The 18,656-nt window shown below is 42.0% G+C and overlaps 1 protein-coding gene across 1 annotated transcript in view; it reads left to right on the top strand.

The window, feature by feature from the left end:
* The window catches only part of lmo7b (LIM domain 7b), a 130,542-nt gene that overhangs the window by 91,934 nt on the left and 19,952 nt on the right, over nucleotides 1–18,656 (top strand). Inside the window, exons 13-19 of the mRNA XM_034163418.1 lie at nucleotides 3,333–3,929; nucleotides 4,647–4,970; nucleotides 8,707–8,821; nucleotides 10,548–10,709; nucleotides 10,834–10,961; nucleotides 11,074–11,131; nucleotides 17,551–17,586. Of these exons, the coding sequence (XP_034019309.1) occupies nucleotides 3,333–3,929; nucleotides 4,647–4,970; nucleotides 8,707–8,821; nucleotides 10,548–10,709; nucleotides 10,834–10,961; nucleotides 11,074–11,131; nucleotides 17,551–17,586 (1,420 nt within the window). The remainder of the gene's footprint in view (nucleotides 1–3,332; nucleotides 3,930–4,646; nucleotides 4,971–8,706; nucleotides 8,822–10,547; nucleotides 10,710–10,833; nucleotides 10,962–11,073; nucleotides 11,132–17,550; nucleotides 17,587–18,656) is intronic.

Genomic DNA, 18,656 nt, shown 5'->3' with positions numbered 1-18,656 from the left:
GGGAAAAAAAAATTGTGCTTCGCTGTTTCATAATGTGACAGAAGATGGGTTTGTTACTTTCCATTCATTGATTAATTTTCTATACCAGCTTACTCAGTCAAGGGTCACAGGACAGGGGGGCTGGAGCCTATCCCAGCACAATAGGGTGAGAGGCGTAGTACCCCTGGGCAGGATGCAAGTCTAATGCAGGGTCACGTATAGACAAACAGTCAGTTTAAAGTATCCAGTACACCGAACCTGCATGTCTTTGGACGTGGGAGGAAGCAGGAGCACCTGGAGAGAACCCACATGAACACTGTGAGAACATGCAGACTACACACTAAAAGGATTAGGTGGGAAGCAAGCCCATTGCCTTCTTGCTGTGAGGCAATGGTGCATACCACTAAGCCACCGTACCGCCTATTACATTCCAAAATGCAAACACAAATCAAAGTGCACTGTGCACACATTGACCGTTAACCACAGACACGTCCGTCCATCCATCCATCCATTTTCTTCCGCTTTATCCGGAGTCAGGTCGCGGGGGCAGCAGCTCAAGCAAAGCCGCCCAGACCTCCCGATCCACACACACCTCCTCCAGCTCCTCCGGGGGAACCCCAAGGCGTTCCCAAGCCAGCCGAGAGAAGTAGTCCCTCCAGCGTGTCCTGGGTCTTCCCCGGGGCCTCCTCCCAGTGGGACATGCCTGGAACACCTCTCCAGCGAGGCGTCCAGGGGGCATCCGGAAAAGATGCCCAAGCCACCTCAACTGACTCCTTTCGACGTGGAGGAGCAGCGGCTCGACTCCGAGCTCCTCCTGAATGACCGAGCTCCTCACCCTATCTCTAAGGGAGCGCCCAGCCACCCTGCGGAGGAAACTCATCTCGGCCACTTGTACTCGCGATCTCGTTCTTTCGGTCATGAGCCAAATCTCATGACCATAGGTGAGGATCGGAATGTAGATCGATCGGTAAATCGAGAGCTTTGCCCCCCTACTCAGCTCTCTCTTCACCACGACGGTCCGATACAGCGACCGCATCACTGCAGATGCTGTACCGATCCGTCTATCGATCTCACGCTCCATCCGTCCCTCACTCGTGAACAAGACCCTGAGATACTTAAACTCCTCCACTTGAGGCAAGGACAATCCACCGACGTGAAGAGGGCAAAGCACCTTTTTCCGGTCGAGAACCATGGCTTCGGATTTGGAGGTGCTGATTTTCATCCCGGATGCTTCACACTCAGCTGCAAACCGCCCCAGTGCACGCTGAAGGTCCTGATTTGACGAAGCCAACAGAACCACATTGTCCGCAAACAGCAGAGACGAGATTCTGTGGTTCCCAAACCAGACCCCCTCTACACCCTGGCTGCGCCTAGAAATTCTGTCCATAAAAATAATGAACAGAACCAGTGACAAAGGGCAGCCCTGGCGGAGGCCAACGTGCACTGGAAACAGGTTTGACTTACTACCGGCAATGCGAACCAAGCTCCTGCTGCGGTCGTACAGGGACCGGATAGCCCTTAGCAAAGGACCCCGGACCCCGTACTCCCGGAGCACTCCCCACAGGGTGCGCCGAGGGACACGTTTTTTGTTAAAAGGCTTTATGAAAAAATAAATAGAAAACAGCTCTTTAATCTGTTGTTGTTGTTTTAACAACTTTCAAGGAGCAGATTTGAAAATTAAAATGGTCTTCATCAAATAAAGTGGTTCCAGATGTGTTCTTTTGCTAGAACCCAAAAACCTGGAAGACTTCATCATCCCTATAATCCAAATCACAAAATTCTGAAGAACTGAGTGAGTTCAGACCTGTTGTACTCACATCACCTGTGATGAAATATTTTGGGAAAAAAAAAAAAATTAAATGGTCATTTATGGACAAAAAACTTGATCCCTTACAATTTGCTTACCAGCCAGATAAATGCATGGATGATAGAAATTTTTTTTTTCTTGCTGGATACTAAGACTTTTCTTCGGCCTTTGGTGAGATGCAGCTTCAATCTGAGTGAGAGACTTGCCTCTTATTTTATTCTGCCAGATCAGCTAATCATGTTGATTTTAAGCTTTCTCCCTGAAAGCGGCCAGCAGTTTTCATTAATGGACGAGTGTCAAACACAGGTTCACCTCAGGGCTGTGTATTGTCACCCATCCCACTTACCATGTACGCTGATAGCTGCAGGACTTCTCAGGGAAACAGGTTTCTTGTTAAGTTCTCCGACACAGTCCTCTTGTTCTTACTGCTCTTGTCTGATCACTGTCTTGCATTACTCAAGTTTGTTAAATGGTGTGATAATTATGTCTTAATATAATGATTGACTTCAGATACAGCACTGAATATAAAGCTCATGTTATACATGGCAAAGATTGTGAAGTCTTGTAAATATCTCGGGACAGTGTTTGACTGTCAACTGAACTTCTACTGTCAAGTGTGAATATCAAAATCTTTTTGAGTAAGCTGAACTGTTAATGTCAGAGGATTTTAGTACATTTTTATTGCTCATTTATCGAAAGAATTTTATCATTTTGTTTAATGTATTATCCGTTAAGGACAAAAACAGCCCATACAATAGGGTCTGAAAAAAGTCTGCTCCAAGATCATTAAAGTCAGGCAGGATGACCTGTGTTACTTCTGGGAGAAACTGGTGAAAAAGAAGGCAAAGAATATCAGCCACACAGATCATGTTTTGCCTTCTGAAGTTAAGGTGATGTCTTTGGGCAGCGACTATTGCGTATCTTTGAGAAGAACTACCAGGTACTCCAAAGCTTGTATTCTATCAGGCTACTTAACTCTGAGAGTAAAGTTAGGAAAAAGTCCCTTCAGCTTCTCCCTTGTTCACTCTGGTTGGTCAATGCAGACCTGAGGATGGATACTGATTTGGTACAAGTTTTTCCACCAGATACCCTTTGTGATGCAGCTCCATATTACATAGAGAATGGGCAGGGGTGGCCTTGAACCAGGAACCTTCCACTTTGGAAACACGTGCACTTATCTCCTTGAGCAACACCCCTACCCTACGTAACTCTAGCAGTAGTAATTTAATTTTTTTTAATTGTCTTGTTCCTATTGACTTTATTTCGTCGTCGTGCTTGCACACATTTGAATGTTTTGGGAGTGCTAAGCTACAGATGAATTGCCTGATTTGGTATCAATATAGTTGCCTGAATATTTCAAGGGGCTGTATTGCACATAATCAGTTTTATCTCTTTTATGTTTAATTAATCATTTTAACTAATTTACTAACCTGTAAAAGTAGTTGATCAGTTAAATGAAAGAGTAATTACTGTCAGTCCAAGCTTGAAACCTCCAGGCCTTCTGTTGTTGTTGTTGTTACATACTGTTTATGTCTTTGTTACTCAGGGATCTGTAATTGGAGCTGCTTCTGATGGTAGATTTGTGGACGAAATGGATTTCTCGTCCTTGACTTCAGGTGGGGTAGACGTCACAACAGCTTCTCTGGAAAGTCGTTTTAGTCTTCAAGTTAAACCTGAATGCTTTCTAGCCACAAACCAACCTACAGATGAATTGGGACAGCTGGGAAATGGTTCTACAGATCACACCCTCTCTCCAATCATAACAGTGGAGCAAACTGACCCAGTCAAATCAAGTAACTCCAAGAAGTCTGCTGAACCGGTTTCATGTCAAAATGGTCAGTCATACACTGATACAAAGGGCAATACTTCCTCAAATGTTCCTGAAGGCTTTTCCCACCTGAACCATAATTCCCAGGAAGAAAGCAAACTGAAGTTGTGTGAACAAGTGGTAGAGGATGATGAAAGCCAGCAGTCTACAAGTTTTTACAGGTGCTTCTCCCAGCCTGGGCTGTGGTCCCGCTCTGCCAGCCTTCCACGTGGTTTTCGGCGTGCTGAGGGATCATCCCGTTTTTCTGGTGTCATCACAGCTAGACCTTTTGGACCAAACAGTCGAGCAGTCCCTCAACTGTTCCATTGTGCAGTGTAAGTTTTATGTAGCATGTAGTCTTGATGTTAAATGGAAGCAAGAATACAGTTTATACTTTATTTTCCTGTCACTATCTTTCTGATTCCAAAGATGCTGCATAACGTCTGGACATTTTGACATAATGCTGTTTGTAAAACCACTCCAATAATTTATGCAGTCGTCACTCCAAGAAGAAACTTAACACTAATGGATATCTTATTACTTATACAGTCAGATGTCTTTAAACCATTAACTTATTTGAGTTATTCAGGCTGATTATGGTGATATGAATCTATAGTAGAATAAAGAGTCTGTGGTTCAGTCTACAGTGAGAACTAATTATAATTATATGCTCAAGTGTTCTAAGCTAATGGAACTTTAAAGTGAAACAACAGTGTATCTGCTGGTTATGGCTGGTCTACAACAGCACAAGGACTTGGTAAAGTAGGCTGATGGCTCTTAATGGCAGAAGAAACTTTGTGTGATCTTCTATTACTTTTTTGGGTGGGGATCACCTTCCCCATTAATAATGGAAAGTTGCTGCATCAGTGAGAGTAGTGTTGACTCACCGTGTAGAACATTTTTATTCCTGTTCTACTTTAGTTGCAGATATTCAGTTTTAAATGATATGGTAGTATAATGAAAGCAACTTAGTTGTCATGTTTTATGCTGCAGAGTACAATTGATCTTTACTTTTTTTTTTCCCCTCCTTTCTGAATTTTTTGGGATTTGTAGTCTGAAGACAACCAGAACCTACTGCTGAACAGTAAAACTGAAGAGTCTTTGACACCTTCCAAGTTTATGCTCAAAAGACAGACTGGAACATCCCAGATGACAAACCAGTACAAAGTTTCAGTCGGCCAAAACAAAGCCAACCAAGCAACTCTGGAGGAAGGAGAACAGAGGGAGGAGGGCAAGGGTGTCAGTCCTTCAAGCCAGACCAATGGTTATCACCATCAACCCTGTGCACAGACTCAACCAGAACGTTATCCAAACGTGCAATCTCAGAATGACAACAGTTTAACTTTGCTGTCTCGTGGTGCCCCTGATTGGCGAAAGGTATGTAATTATGGTGGTGTTTTTATTATGTCTGGGACTTAAGAAATGCAATTCTGCAAGCCTTTCAATTACATATTTCAATAGTTATTTATTTGCTGTTTGTAGCAGTAGGGCATGGAGAAAAGTTCAATATACTTCTAAAGACTGTATGCATAATTTTCTAAAAGTGCACATAACATTTGAGGGTTTTTTTCCTCCTCGTCTACAGGAGAACCTTACTGCATATTTGGTAATTGAACAAGCAAGACTTGCTCAAGTAAATGTCCTTGCTTGTCAATGTATCTTGAACCCCAGACTTGGCTGCATAAAGACTTGTCCCTCCGCCCGTGTAGCTGTTTGAAACTGAGGTGACATCACATAATACTCATGATTAGGTCTACAGTACACTGCTCACTCTGCTGAAGGAAGGTGTTATTACATGTCCACCTTATTTCCACTAGTTTGAAATTAAATTATGTTAATTGCGCTGCACTTTTTCCACATCTTATGTTACAACCTTATTGAAAAAAATTGAATATTTTTGAGTATAATTTTTTTGAGTAAAATTGAGTATAATTCCTTAAATCTACTCAACACCCCATAATGTTTTTATTTTCTTCAAATTTATTAAAAATAAAAAAATTGCGTGTATACGTAAGTATTCACACCCTTTGCTCAGTACTTCATTGATGTCCCTTTGGCAGCAATGCCTCAAGTCTTGAACATGCTATTGCACCTATCTTTGGGCAGTTTTGCCCATTCCTTTTTGTAGCACCTCTCAAGCTGCATGGGGTTGGATGGGGAGGGTCGGTGCACAGCTATTTTCAGATCTCTCCTGAGATGTTCAATCTGATTCAGGTCTGAGTTCTGGCTGGGCCACTCAAGGACATTCACAGAGTTGTCCTGAAGCCACTCCTTTGATATCTTGGCTGTGTCCTGCTGAAAGATGAACTGTCTGAGGTCAAGCGCGCTCTGGAGCAGGTTTTCAACCAGGATGTCTGTACATTGTTGCATATATCTTTCCCTCAGTCCTGACTAGTCTCCCAGTTCCTGCTGCTGAAAACATGCTCACAGCATGATGCTGCCACCACCATGCTTCACTGTAGGGATGGTGCCTGGTTTTCTCCAAAAATTACACCTGGCATTCACACCAAATAATTCAGTCTTTGTTCCATCAGACCAGAGAATTTTTTCTCATGGTCTAAGTCCTTCAGGTGCCTTTTGTCAAACTCCAGATGGGCTGCCATGTGCCGTTTACTAAGAAGGGTCTTCCGTCTGGCCACTCTACCATACAGGCCTGATTGGTGGATTGCTGCAGAGATGGTTTTCCTTCTGGAAGGTTCTCCTCTCCACAGAGGAATGTTGGAGTTCTGACAGTGACCATCAGATTCTTGGTCACCTCCCTGACTAGGGCTAGTCTCCCCACATCGCTCAGTTTAGACGGGCGGCCGGCACTAGGAAGAGTCTTCTTCCATTTTTGGATGATGGTGGCCACTGTACTCATTGGGACCTTCAAAGCAGCAGAAATGTTTCTGTACCTTTCCCCAGATTTGTCTCAAGACAATCCTATCTCTGAGGTCTAGAACCAATTCCTTTAACTTTGTGCTCTGACATGCACTGTCAATTGGGACATTCCATATAGACAGGTATGTTTTTCCAAATCATGCCCAATCAACTGAATTTACCCTATGTGGACTCCAATTAAGCTGTAGAAAAATCTCAAGGATGATCAGTGGAACCAGGATGCACCTGAGCTCCATTTTGATCTTTGTGGCAAAGGCTGTGAATACTTATGTACATGAGGTTTTAGTTTTTTTACTTTTAATAAATTTGTAAAAATCTCAGGGTTTTTTTTGGTGTTATTATGGGGTGTTGTGTGTAGAATTTTGAGGAATAAAATGTCATCCATTTTGGAATAAGGCTGCAGCATGGCAAAATGCAGCACTGCGAATACTTCCTGGATGTACTGTAAACTCTTCTCACACAATTTTAGTCAATTTTGTCAAACTTGGAACAACTCCTTGTTATCGGCTGGTAATGTGCGTTTTCATATCGTTCCAGTTGGACTCACTTTACCACCAGACCCCGGTGCCCTCGGATGTGAGAGTTATCAAAATAAAAATAAAAAGAAAGAAATACTGGAAAATATAGCAAAATATTAGTTATTCAATAATATCACGTATTTAACAAATAAACCAAATTAATTAACTAAAGTAATTCATTTTAAAACAAACGGATATGGCATGTGTCTGTGTTCAAGTGAATTGATAAGTTGAGGGTTGCCCTTGTCAGTGCGGCAGAGGGCAAGGATCCTGAGTCCAGCAATTATGGCAAGGTGGACGAACTAAAGCATGCTCGATTCATTCAAGCAGTGTCAGAGCTGGAGTTGCTGGGATTCGTCAAGTCCACCAAGCAAAAGGCAGATCATGCAGCACGACTCACTTGGGGAGGGTGTTAATGCTGCGTTTACACAACGATGACAAGTCACGAATACCACGAAGTACACATTCTTGGCCGCTGATCACGAATGTGATCATTTGGGGCAGAGGTGTCAGGTGTCCTCAGGAACTGCTGCAACCTGTTACCACACGTTACGATTAATGGCACGTGTTGCTGGAGAATTATCAGGAACCATTACTCACGGTCAAGAATAGTGTTCCGTGTTGTTGCGCGTAACAGCGCATCGTTAAGTTCTGTCATGTTGTGAACGAGGTGAATTGTCTCCACACACACACCCATATTCATCCAACTGAATTCAGATCGCTCAGGTTTTTCAGAAGAACTTTGTGACTGCATGTATAGTTGGGCTCTGTGCCATGGAGTGGCGCACATGCCCAATTGCGCTGTTTGCGCTTGTGATGGAGGGCTGTATGTAGGGTTAATCTACTGTCTCGTGTCGTTTCTCAGATCAGTTGTTGGTTTGGTTTTGTGGTATGCAGGAGATCACTTGACCGAGAGTCTATACATTCAAATAATAAAAAAAATACTGTCATCACTCTTTAATCTTACTCAGTCTCTTACAATGGTGTAGCCTAAATACATGACCTTTCCAGGAGCGCACCAAATTCATTACGCATGCTCAGAGGCACGTCCCCTCCGGTGCACACTTTTTGGGGGGGGGGGGCGCGACCCCGCCCCCTGTGATAAACTCATCACCCCCTTAATATTTCTTTTCTGGCGCCGGGCTTGTTTACCACAGTTATGGCCCTTGATTATCAAAGATGGACTCTGTTAGTTCCATGCTTGGGTGCCTGCATTCTGACAACTCCTCTCATTTTTACTTGGAAGTTCATGAAAAGTGGTACAAATCCTTGTTATAGGTTATAATGTGCATACTGTACAAGATTGACACATTTTGACAGACTTATGGCCCTTGATTACAAAGCTAGACATTGCCAGTTTCATGACTTGGTGCCTGCATTCTGAAATAAACTCCTCACATTCATAGGAGGAATTTTGGGAAATTTGAAACAATTCCTGGAAATCATGAGAATGTAGTAAGCACTTGTACCAAAGCAGTATTTGCCAGTAGGGGATATTGTGTTCTCAGAGCACTCTTGTTTTATGTGGTTATTTGAATGTGTTGTTTCATAAACATATTTAAAGGTGAGGCAGTGTCTTTTATTAAGATGTACTCCAACAGTGGTAACAATGTACAGAATCTTGTGTTGCTGCTGAGGTGTCTAATTTCCAGCAGGAAGAACAGGACATTGGATCACATGGTGTCACTTAACGTGTGTGTGTGTGTGTTACTCAGATGGATCACAGTGACATGAAAGTACATCTTTCCCTTAAACCAAACAGTAAACCAAAATTTGGTTTCAAAATTCACTGGGACTCTACTGGGACAACAATTCAATCCATCCAACCTGGTAAGTTTTTATATATATATATATATATATATATATATATATATATATATATATATATATTTTTTTTTTTTTTTTAACCGTTCAGTTTTCATTAAGTTTTTGGAAATATTGCATCATTTAGGTATACGTACCAGGTCATTTTAATGAACCAATACTACTGTTTAGCACTACCTTCAAGACTAAACTTGTTTTCATAATGTCTGATATATTAGCAAGGTGAGACATGACTAGTTGACAGATGTGTTTAACAGTGTTACAACCTTCTTCCTAATCCAAAAGGAACCCACCTAAATTACCTTTTAACACTTAGAAAAATTTACCCCGATTATAAATATGCCTGAGTAAATGGACATGATTTTAAATTTAGTAGTTTTTTTATCTTTTATTCTTGTCTTTCTACATTGTGTATTGGAATCTTTCAATTTACTTGCTCATTTTGATTTTGAGCAGTTTGGTGTGAGGCGCTTTGAGGCAACTTTTATTGTGATTTTGCACGTTAAATTGAACACACCCTAAAAGCAGCAAATATGAGTTATGCGCAAGAGTGCTGTTACTGAGTAGCAGCAAGTATAATACACTGCTTCTTGTGTACTGTATTTTCTGTAGCAAGTTTAATTTTTTTTTTTTGACTTGTTTTTCAAAAAATAGGGATGTAACATACACAAAAATCATGGTTCGGTTCATTTTTCAGCATACTGGAAACAAGAAATGTGGCATTAAATGTAAACTTCAAATCAACATGATGCCCTGATTGCACAACTTGAGAAGCTGAGTGAGGAATCTGTCTGAATTGATGATTGTCTTGGATCAAGACCAGACTATTCAGTGACTTCCTGGGGTCTGCTGTATGTGCTGAAAGTGTTGAACTCATAGAGATTTACTTGTATCAGCAGTAACATGTCTCTGGGTCCTTGACGTTGGAGATTGAGAAATACCTGGGAAAAGTTTGAGCAGTTGCTCATCTTAATCTCTCTAAGTATCTCTTGCATTAAGAGGGTGTGTCAGCTTTGATATTTTGGCCATGTGGTGCCTTTCTCTGTGAATGATCAAACGTGTAGGTGCCTCAGTGTTGAGGACCCCATTGGCTGGACAGGACAAAGGGGACACCCACATTTCACCTGGCTGTGGCAAATACATGACCAGTTTGAAGAGGTGGGGATGAATAATTATGATTACATTTTTGTCTGCCTGGCTGATTGACAACCAGGGGGAGGCATGGTGAATGTAGTGCTGCACATGCACTGACTTGACTCACGCACTTGAGAATTGGAAATATAAATGCACAAAGTTAAAGCAAAATAAGACCAAACATGACTCCAGCCCTCTAGGAACACTGTGCAGCTGTGAAGACTGTAGTTAAGAGTGCAGATATACAATAGAGAGATTGGTGCTGCAAAAATGATCAAATACACAAGTTGCCAACTGATAAAGTGCCCAGCACATTGAACTATTGTCCCACATAAATGTTAATGCTAATGGTTATTAATTGCAACATGCCTTTCCGCTATGTATTTCAGCAGTTGTTGATAATTTAAGACAAACGTGAATATTTTAATGTGAACTTTATTGCTCACTGTTGTACAGTCTTGTCCGTAGTACAACTGCTTATTCAAAGCAAATGATTTCAAATATCATTCATCTTTCACTCCAAAGCTTTTTGTGTGTGTGTGTGTGTGTGTGTGTGTGTGTGTGTGTGTGTGTGTGTGCGCGCGCGCGCGCCCTTCAGGCAGTCCAGCAGAGCTTTGTCAGCTATGTGTGGATGATGAGATTGTGGCTGTTGAAGGATTTGCTGTGGCAAATATGAGCTACAACCAGTGGAAGAATAAAATGACATCTGCCCTGAAAACTGGAAGCATGACCATGGACATTCGACGTAGTCTCCACAAGGGTACAATAAGAAGCCAGGACGAGGACAGACTTGTCCATCAGTGGTTCTTGAAATTCTGTTTATCATAAATTTTTCACAATCAACAAGTGGTCAAAAACTTGGCCTTTGTTATGACTTTTTGTAGATCAGAGCACCAGTGATGGGAATCGTTTCAGCCAGAAAGAGATGACCCTCAGTCTGACTGATGTGACGTCCAAACTTTTAAGTTTCCCTGGTCACCATGACAAGAGTTCTTCTTCCATGGAAACCACAGTAATTTTGCAGTTGCACCTTAAGAGAATGATGCAGATTTATGATTATCATCTCGTAGTACAGATTAATTACTAATATGACTCTCAATATATTTGTTTTGTCCCCTGCCCAGGTTGAAAAAACTACAGTCACAGATGGACAGATCACTGACAAGACAAAGAAAATCAAATGTAAAGGTAATGGCAGATGTGAGCTATAAATTAATCCTTAATATTGCACTAGAACAAACAAAATCAGGAAAAACTCCTTGGCTGCATGTTTGTCGGAAAAAAATTATGGAATCATGAAAACCAAAAGAACACTCCAACACATCACTAGTATTTTGTTGCACCACCTCTGGCTTTTATAACAGCTTGCAGTCTCTGAGGCATGGACTTAATGAGTGACAAACAGTACTCTTCATCAATCTGGCTCCAACTTTCTCTGATTGCTGTTGCCAGATCAGCTTTGCAGGTTGGAGCCTTGTCATGGACCATTTTCTTCAACTTCCACCAAAGATTTTCAATTGGATTAAGATCCGGACTATTTGCAGGCCATGCCATTGACCCTGTGTGTCTTTTGGCAAGGAATGTTTTCAGTTTTTGCTCTATGGCAAGATGCATTACCATCTTGAAAAATGATTTCATCATCCCCAAACATCCTTTCAAATGATGGGATAAGAAAAGTGTCCAAAATATCAACGTAAACTTGTGCATTTATTGATGATGTAATGACAGCCATCTCCCCAGTGCCTTTACCTGACATGCAGCCCCATATTATCAATGACTGTAGAAATTTACATGTTCTCTTTATAAATCTCATTGGAACGGCACCAAACAAAAGTTCCAGCATCATCACCTTGCCCAGTGCAGATTCGTGATTCATTACTGAATATGACTTTCATCCAGTCATCCACAGTCCACGATTGCTTTTCCTTAGCCCATTGTAACCGTTTTTTTCTGTTTAGGTGTTAATAATGGCTTTCGTTTAGCTTTTATGTATGTAAATCCCATTTCCTTTAGGCAGTTTCTTACAGTTCGGTCACAGACGTTGACTCCAGTTTCCTCCCATTCGTTCCTCATTTGTTTTGTTGTGCATTTTCGATTTTTGAGACATATTGCTTTAAGTTTTCTGTCTTGACGCTTTGATGTCTTCCTTGGTCTACCAGTATGTTTGCCTTTAACAACCTTCCCATGTTTGTATCTGGTCCAGAGTTTAGACACAGCTGACTGTGAGCAACCAACATCTTTAGCAACATTGCGTGATGATTTACCCTCTTAAGATTTGATGCAGGTGTTAGTTTTGGGGATGAAAATTTACATAATTTATTCCTCAGAATTGAGTGAGTCCATATTTTTTTCCCTCTGCTTGGTCTAAAAAAGTAACCGTTGCTGACTGCCACAATTATTTTTCTTGATTTCTTAGTGTTTCTTAAAGCCAGAAAGTTGCCATTTGAAATGACTTAAGTTTTGTGTCATGTCTGTGATCTGCTTTTTTTTCTACAAAATTAAACATCTGAATGAACATCCTCCGAGGCCAGTGATTCCATATTTATTGCCAGGGGTTGTAGGATTTTTAAAGAATTTATTTGTAAATTCCATCCATCTATTTTCTTCCGCTTTATCCGGAGTCGGGTCGCGGGGACAGCAGCTCAAGCAAAGCCGCCCAGACCTCCCGATCCACACACACGCCTCCCCCAGCTCCTCTGGGGGAACCCCAAGGCATTCCCAAGCCAGCCGAGAGATGTAGTCCCTCCAGCGTGTCCTGGGTCTTCCCCGGGGCCTCCTCCCAATGGGATGTGCCCGGAACACCTCTCCAGCGAGGCGTCCAGGGGGCATCCGGAAAAGATGCCCGAGCCACCCCAACTGACTCCTTTCAACGTGGAGGAGCAGCGGCTCGACTCCCAGCTCCTCACCCTATCTCTAAGGGAGCGCCCAGCCACCCTGCAGAGGAAACTCATTTCGGCCGCTTGTACTCGCGATCTCATTCTTTCGGTCATGAGCCAAATCTCATGACCATAGGTGAGGATTGGAACGTAGATCGATCGGTAAATCGAGAGCTTTGCACCCCTACTCAGCTCTCTCTTCACCACGACGGTCCGATACAGCGACCGCATCACTGCAGATGCGTTTTTTTTTTTGTTTTTTTTTTTTGCCGTCTTGCTCTCGGTCGGGTCGGCCGCATTTTTCTCTCCTCCTTCCTCCCCAACTTTCCTGCTACTGTAGCATGTTTTGTCTGTGAGGCTGCCAGCCCTGCTCCTCTGGAAAATGGCAAAATGGATCTGATCAAGTGGTCTCTGAACGCAATTGATACTATTTTTTTCCCACAAGGCACTCGAGAGCAGAGGACCCGACCTGTCCTGCCAGGACACATGTGGCGGGTTACGTGATGGACAGCTGGCGGAGGTGGCAACTCGTGCCTGTACACGTTGTCTGTGGAGGACGTTGAGGATGTTTACTTATTTGGAGCTGTGGTGACCGGGTTTCTGCTGTGTGGAGCGGCCACAGCACTGGTTTACCGGAAAATTAAGAAGGTGGAGGCGGCATTAATTGGCCCGTCCAGGCTGCCCCACGATTGATTCGATTGGAAGGGCAGTGTCAGCTCAGTCGGCGGGTGTCAACCGCACGTTGGAATCCATCTCGGGGAGAATGGTTGCACTGGAAAACCGCTTTGATCATCTGTAAGACCACATCTCTCCTCTATTCAGATGTATTGGGAGCCACTCTGACGTTTCAGACTGTGGAATCTGCCAGGCGTCTGTTAATCTGGATATCTATTTGGTTTCCAAACACCAGCTGTCCTTCAAGGCCGCTGGGATAAAATCCTCCCCCCGAAGAACACTCCTGATAGCCTCGCTCCTCGTCTCCCCCGCCTCCTTGTCTTCCCCTGCCTCCCTCCCTTCCCAGTCCTGAGATGTTGACTGTGGGACCTTGAGACTCTGGTGGACTGATTCAGGACTGGGATCCCCCAGGATGGACAGATAAGGCCTGATGGCGCCTCAAGGGCGGCCTTTCCGGGCTGTTTGTCTGGACACTGGACACATCCAAGTCGCGGCTGTTGTCTGTTTTTTTTTTTTATTACTGTTTTTCTGTGCTATGGGTTTTTTTGCTCTCCAGTGGTGCTGCGGGAGTTCAACGCAGCAGCAATGGAGGTTTTTCTTTTCCCAATTCTTTCCTTGTGCGTGCTTTTGTGTTCATGTACCGGACCGGCTTGTGTGTTGATGTTTTAAGTGTCATGAGGCTGGTCAAGGTTTGCTCAGCCCTGCTTGTGACCTAGGGCAGGGATATACATCTGGAGCTGGTCCCCGGGCGCCAAAAAGGCGACCTCTGCTCCTAACTGGCAATTACAATGGGTAAAATGCAGTAAACACATTTCATTGTGCAGGGAACATGTTTCTACGTGCATATGACAAACTTCTTTTGAGATGCTGCACCGATCCGTCTATCGATCTCACGCTCCATCCATCCCTCACTCGTGAACAAGACCCCGAGATACTTAAACTCCTCCACTTGAGGCAAGGACACTCCACCGACCTGAAGAGGGCAAAGCACCTTTTTGTGGTCGAGAACTATGGCCTCGGATTTGGAGGTGCTGATTTTCATCCCGGACACTTCACTCGGCTGCAAACTGCCCCAGTGCACGCTGAAGGTCCTGATTTGACGAAGCCAACAGAACCATCGTTGGCAAACAGCAGAGATGAGATTCTGTGGTTCCCAAACCAGACCCCCTCTACACCCTGGCTGCGCCTGGAAATTCTGTCTCATAGTTGAAGTGTACCTATGTTGAAAATTAGACCTCTCTCATCTTCCTAAGTCGGAGAACTTGCACAGTTGGGCTGACAAAATACTTTTTACCCCACTGTAACTGGATTGATTAATAGATTTAACTCAATGCAGCTGATGAGATGGAGAAATTTCCAGTTTGGCGTGAAGACGCTGTTGCGACGGTCAGCTTTGACGAGCCGACCACACCCTTTCACAACAATTCACCGGCCAATTACTTACAGAAAAACAAACCGTGTAATCAATAGAATTTGATTAGAATGGGAATAACCCTGTTGTCTGATTTGCGGATGTTCATGCTGGATTTTACGGTCACAAATATCCGTTTTACCAGCTGCGTTAATGCGTCACCGGTAAAACTCAAATTGCAACAGTAAAATCCAGTATGAACTTCCGCAAATCATCGGACACAAGGTGGTTATTCCCTAACTAATTTTTTTTTTCTCTAAATCACTTGTTTCCTTTGACAACGTACATCAATCAAAATGGCCCGAGGTAACGTTCTTTAGCTAGGGAGTAGCTGCAAGTATTTGGGATTGACTTTTAACAAAGAGCTCTCATTTAAACTACTACAGATGGAAATTAGCCCACGGCTATAATCTGACATTTACATTTTGTGTTCATCAATACGTGTTGTCCCTTTTACATAAATAAATGAAATAAAGTTCATTTTAAACACTTGATCTCCAAATTAAGGGTGAAGCTAGGCTTCCTGTACAAAAACAAGTCATGCTTCTCCTTAAATGCTCTGCAGCTCCTGATAACTGCTACCTTCCTGCCCTTATTGAACTATGGCGATGTCATGTATAGGTGTGCCTCATCCAGTTGTCTGCAGTCTTCGCTGTAGCATTGCGCCCTGAGATTCATCACTGGTTGTAGCCACACTCTGACAAGGCTTGGATATTCTAATAATCTCCATTGTTGTAATGATCTTATAACCTTATATTAAAATTGTAGAGTTCAAGTGAAGGTCATTTTATTGGGGTTTTGCATATAATGGAAGATAGGGTTAAGGTTTTTTTTTATCTATTTTGGGGCAACATTTATACATGTAGATTTAATTTATTTTATCTGATGCATCTGTCTGTATAGTCTGTCATCTTGCATTTCTCTGCAGCTGCTTTAGCACTTTTGCCCAAGATATTCAAATTAATTGGTTGCTTTTCAAACTTTGCTTTGCAGATTCTTTAACTATATAAACAAAGTAATTGAAGGTCTATTTCAAAAAGCCTGCCCCCACATTGATTTGTGGAAGAAAAAAAGCCACCTGGTTGTGTGGTCAGTACATACTATAATCAGTGGTGGGCACAGTTCCGATAACCAATAATTATCAAAGATAATGTTTTCATTATCGCATTATCTTTGTAGATAACTTTAAAAACCATTATCGGACTAATTATCTTGCGATAATTTTTTAGACCGATAACGTGGTAAATAAATCTGAACAGCTACAAATATTTATAAAACTTAAAATCAGTTGAGCACCTACCTGTTAAATATTTTGTATCAAGACGTTAAAGAGCAAGCTTCACTTTCCCCCAGAACAACATGAACAGGAAGCGATTGTAGCTCATAGCAGCTCCTATTGAAAATAACGGAGAGACAGCCTGTGATTCTCGCATGTTTACATAAAATAAACGCAATAACAACCTCTATAAACCCAGAGAATATATTCACAAGAGTTTTAGGCACAATATAAAAATAGTTTTATGTTGCAATGTTAATGGTGTCTGTGTGCAGCGGACGGTTAAAGTGCAGCGTGATCAGAGTGTCTCAATGCAGTTCTCAATGTTACTGAGATCTCGCAGCGCGGCGACCTCTCCAAGGTTTTGTGGGATTTGAAACATCAATAGGGCAAATAGCCAACATTTGTGTAAAGACAATATTGAGTGCACGTTTTACAATATCATAAAACTTGCACACATCATAAAACATGCGCACATTCTCTCCACATGCAAAACATTTTGCAATGACACTTCCAGGGCTCTGTAAAAAATGCCTGTTTTTACAAATAAAAATGGAATATTTTACAAAAGCACATTTATCTGTAAACACCAACACATGGCACACGGCACATTAACGTGTTGGTTTACATAATGAATGACTGAACCAATCAGTGTTTAGCAGAGGCACATTTTACCCAGAATCCTTTGCGATCTGTCTGTTACAAAACCTCAGAATTAGTGCATTATTCAATATTAAAAGATGTTATATTTTAACTTTGTACAAATGACAGAATTGACATTAATGCAGTTATTCTATTGGTATTAATGTTATCTATAAATCAAAACCATAAGTCAGCACTGCTTTATTTTCCAAGACCTCTGCCTGACCAGAGCATTGTGATTGGTAAAGAGCTGGGTTTTATGGCTGCTCTCAGCTTGCTTCTGTGCTGGAAGCCATGTAGTAAACAAGAGCTTCCAGCAGGGGGCAAAATGTTCAAAGACAGAAGTGTGGGCTCGTTGTTTGGGTTTGTTGTCACTTTTGATGCTACCAGAAGCGATCGTGGTGTTAAAACTCAAATTCAGTTTTAGTAATTGCAAATGTACCAGAGACAATACTGGAATTTATCGGTTATCTGTAACTTCCGATACATTTTTTGGGTGGTTTATCATTTTATCTTTATCAAAGATAACTTTTCAGTTATCTGATTATCTGTTATCGAAGTTAATTTTTTGGTTATCTGTGCCCACCACTGACTATAATACTCGGTTATGTTGAAGTAAATGGGTTCCATTTGCAGTTTGTCCCCCCCGGCATAGACATGAAATGGTTTGTTGTTGATTATTCGTGCATGCTTCTGAATGTGTTTTTGTTTGTTTCTGCAGGCTCTGCAGTGTACAATTCATGGGTTTACTTATGTGGTAAATGTTTGCACTGTGTGCAGTGTTTGAGCAGCATGATATTGCAGAATCAAGAGGCTGCTCTTTGTTGTGGAGCATCTGGCTTTCGAGCAAAGACCTTAGTTAAGACAGCATGTTGACTATTAAATGTGTGATGTGCAGTGCTTGTAGGATTTCAGTACAAAAGCAGATTATTCAGGCTGCTTTGTTTTTTCTTTTCTTTTTGTTTTCTTTCAGCCTTCGTGTTTATTTTTTTTTTTTTTTTGTGGTACATATACAGGGATCTGCCTCACCCTCACCATGTCACATGACAAATGAATGCATGATGGGGTGAGCAATTTCTGTTCATCACCACCTATGATCTCCATGGTTGCGAACATTCCAAAAAAAAAAAATTTCAGTACATTTGACAAAACAGTTAAAGCCCTTTTGTAGTTTGTGCTGCACGCTGCGTGCTCGCTGTATGCAGCCGTTTAGATAAAAGGACTTAAAAACAGAAGCATGTGACTCCTTGATGACGGGGGGAGAGAATCATTCATTGTAAACATCGGGGAAATTTAATAAATTAAACTGTTTAACTTGCACATTTTTCATTAAGTTTTGTGGTATCAAGCAGCTGCATCTAAATGGAAAAGAAATCTTAAAACATGCGTGTGTGTGTGTCAATGTCTGTCACGGGTGAGAGAACTGTGTGTAAAACGCTCTGTGCTTCCACTGACAGACGCAGCATAACTGTTGACCAGTTTGCTTAAATACAGTTCTTTGGAACACTTAAATGTCGTGTGTATATGTGTAAATGAAATTTTTACAAGTTCACAAACACTGAATTACTCGTATGTGGGTGAGTTCATGTTGATTGGAGCAAATGGTGTCTGACCGTGGCTCTTGTCAGCCAAAATAACTTTGAGAACACACAATGTAACAGAGCAATTAAATACTATCACTAACAATTAACCATCTATCACACAGGTTATATTAAGAAGTGAGAGTTCAGTCTGAGTCGTACAGTACTTTGGTTTTTTTTTTTCTGTTTGTTTTTTAAATACTTAATATAAAAGTTTAGTAGCATAGTGATTAGTAAATTGTGGGCT

This window comes from Thalassophryne amazonica, chromosome 2 (assembly GCF_902500255.1).
Source record: "Thalassophryne amazonica chromosome 2, fThaAma1.1, whole genome shotgun sequence".
Taxonomy (NCBI): domain Eukaryota; kingdom Metazoa; phylum Chordata; class Actinopteri; order Batrachoidiformes; family Batrachoididae; genus Thalassophryne; species Thalassophryne amazonica.
Note: the sequence above shows the minus strand (reverse complement) of the source record. Positions and strands in the feature narration are given on the sequence as shown.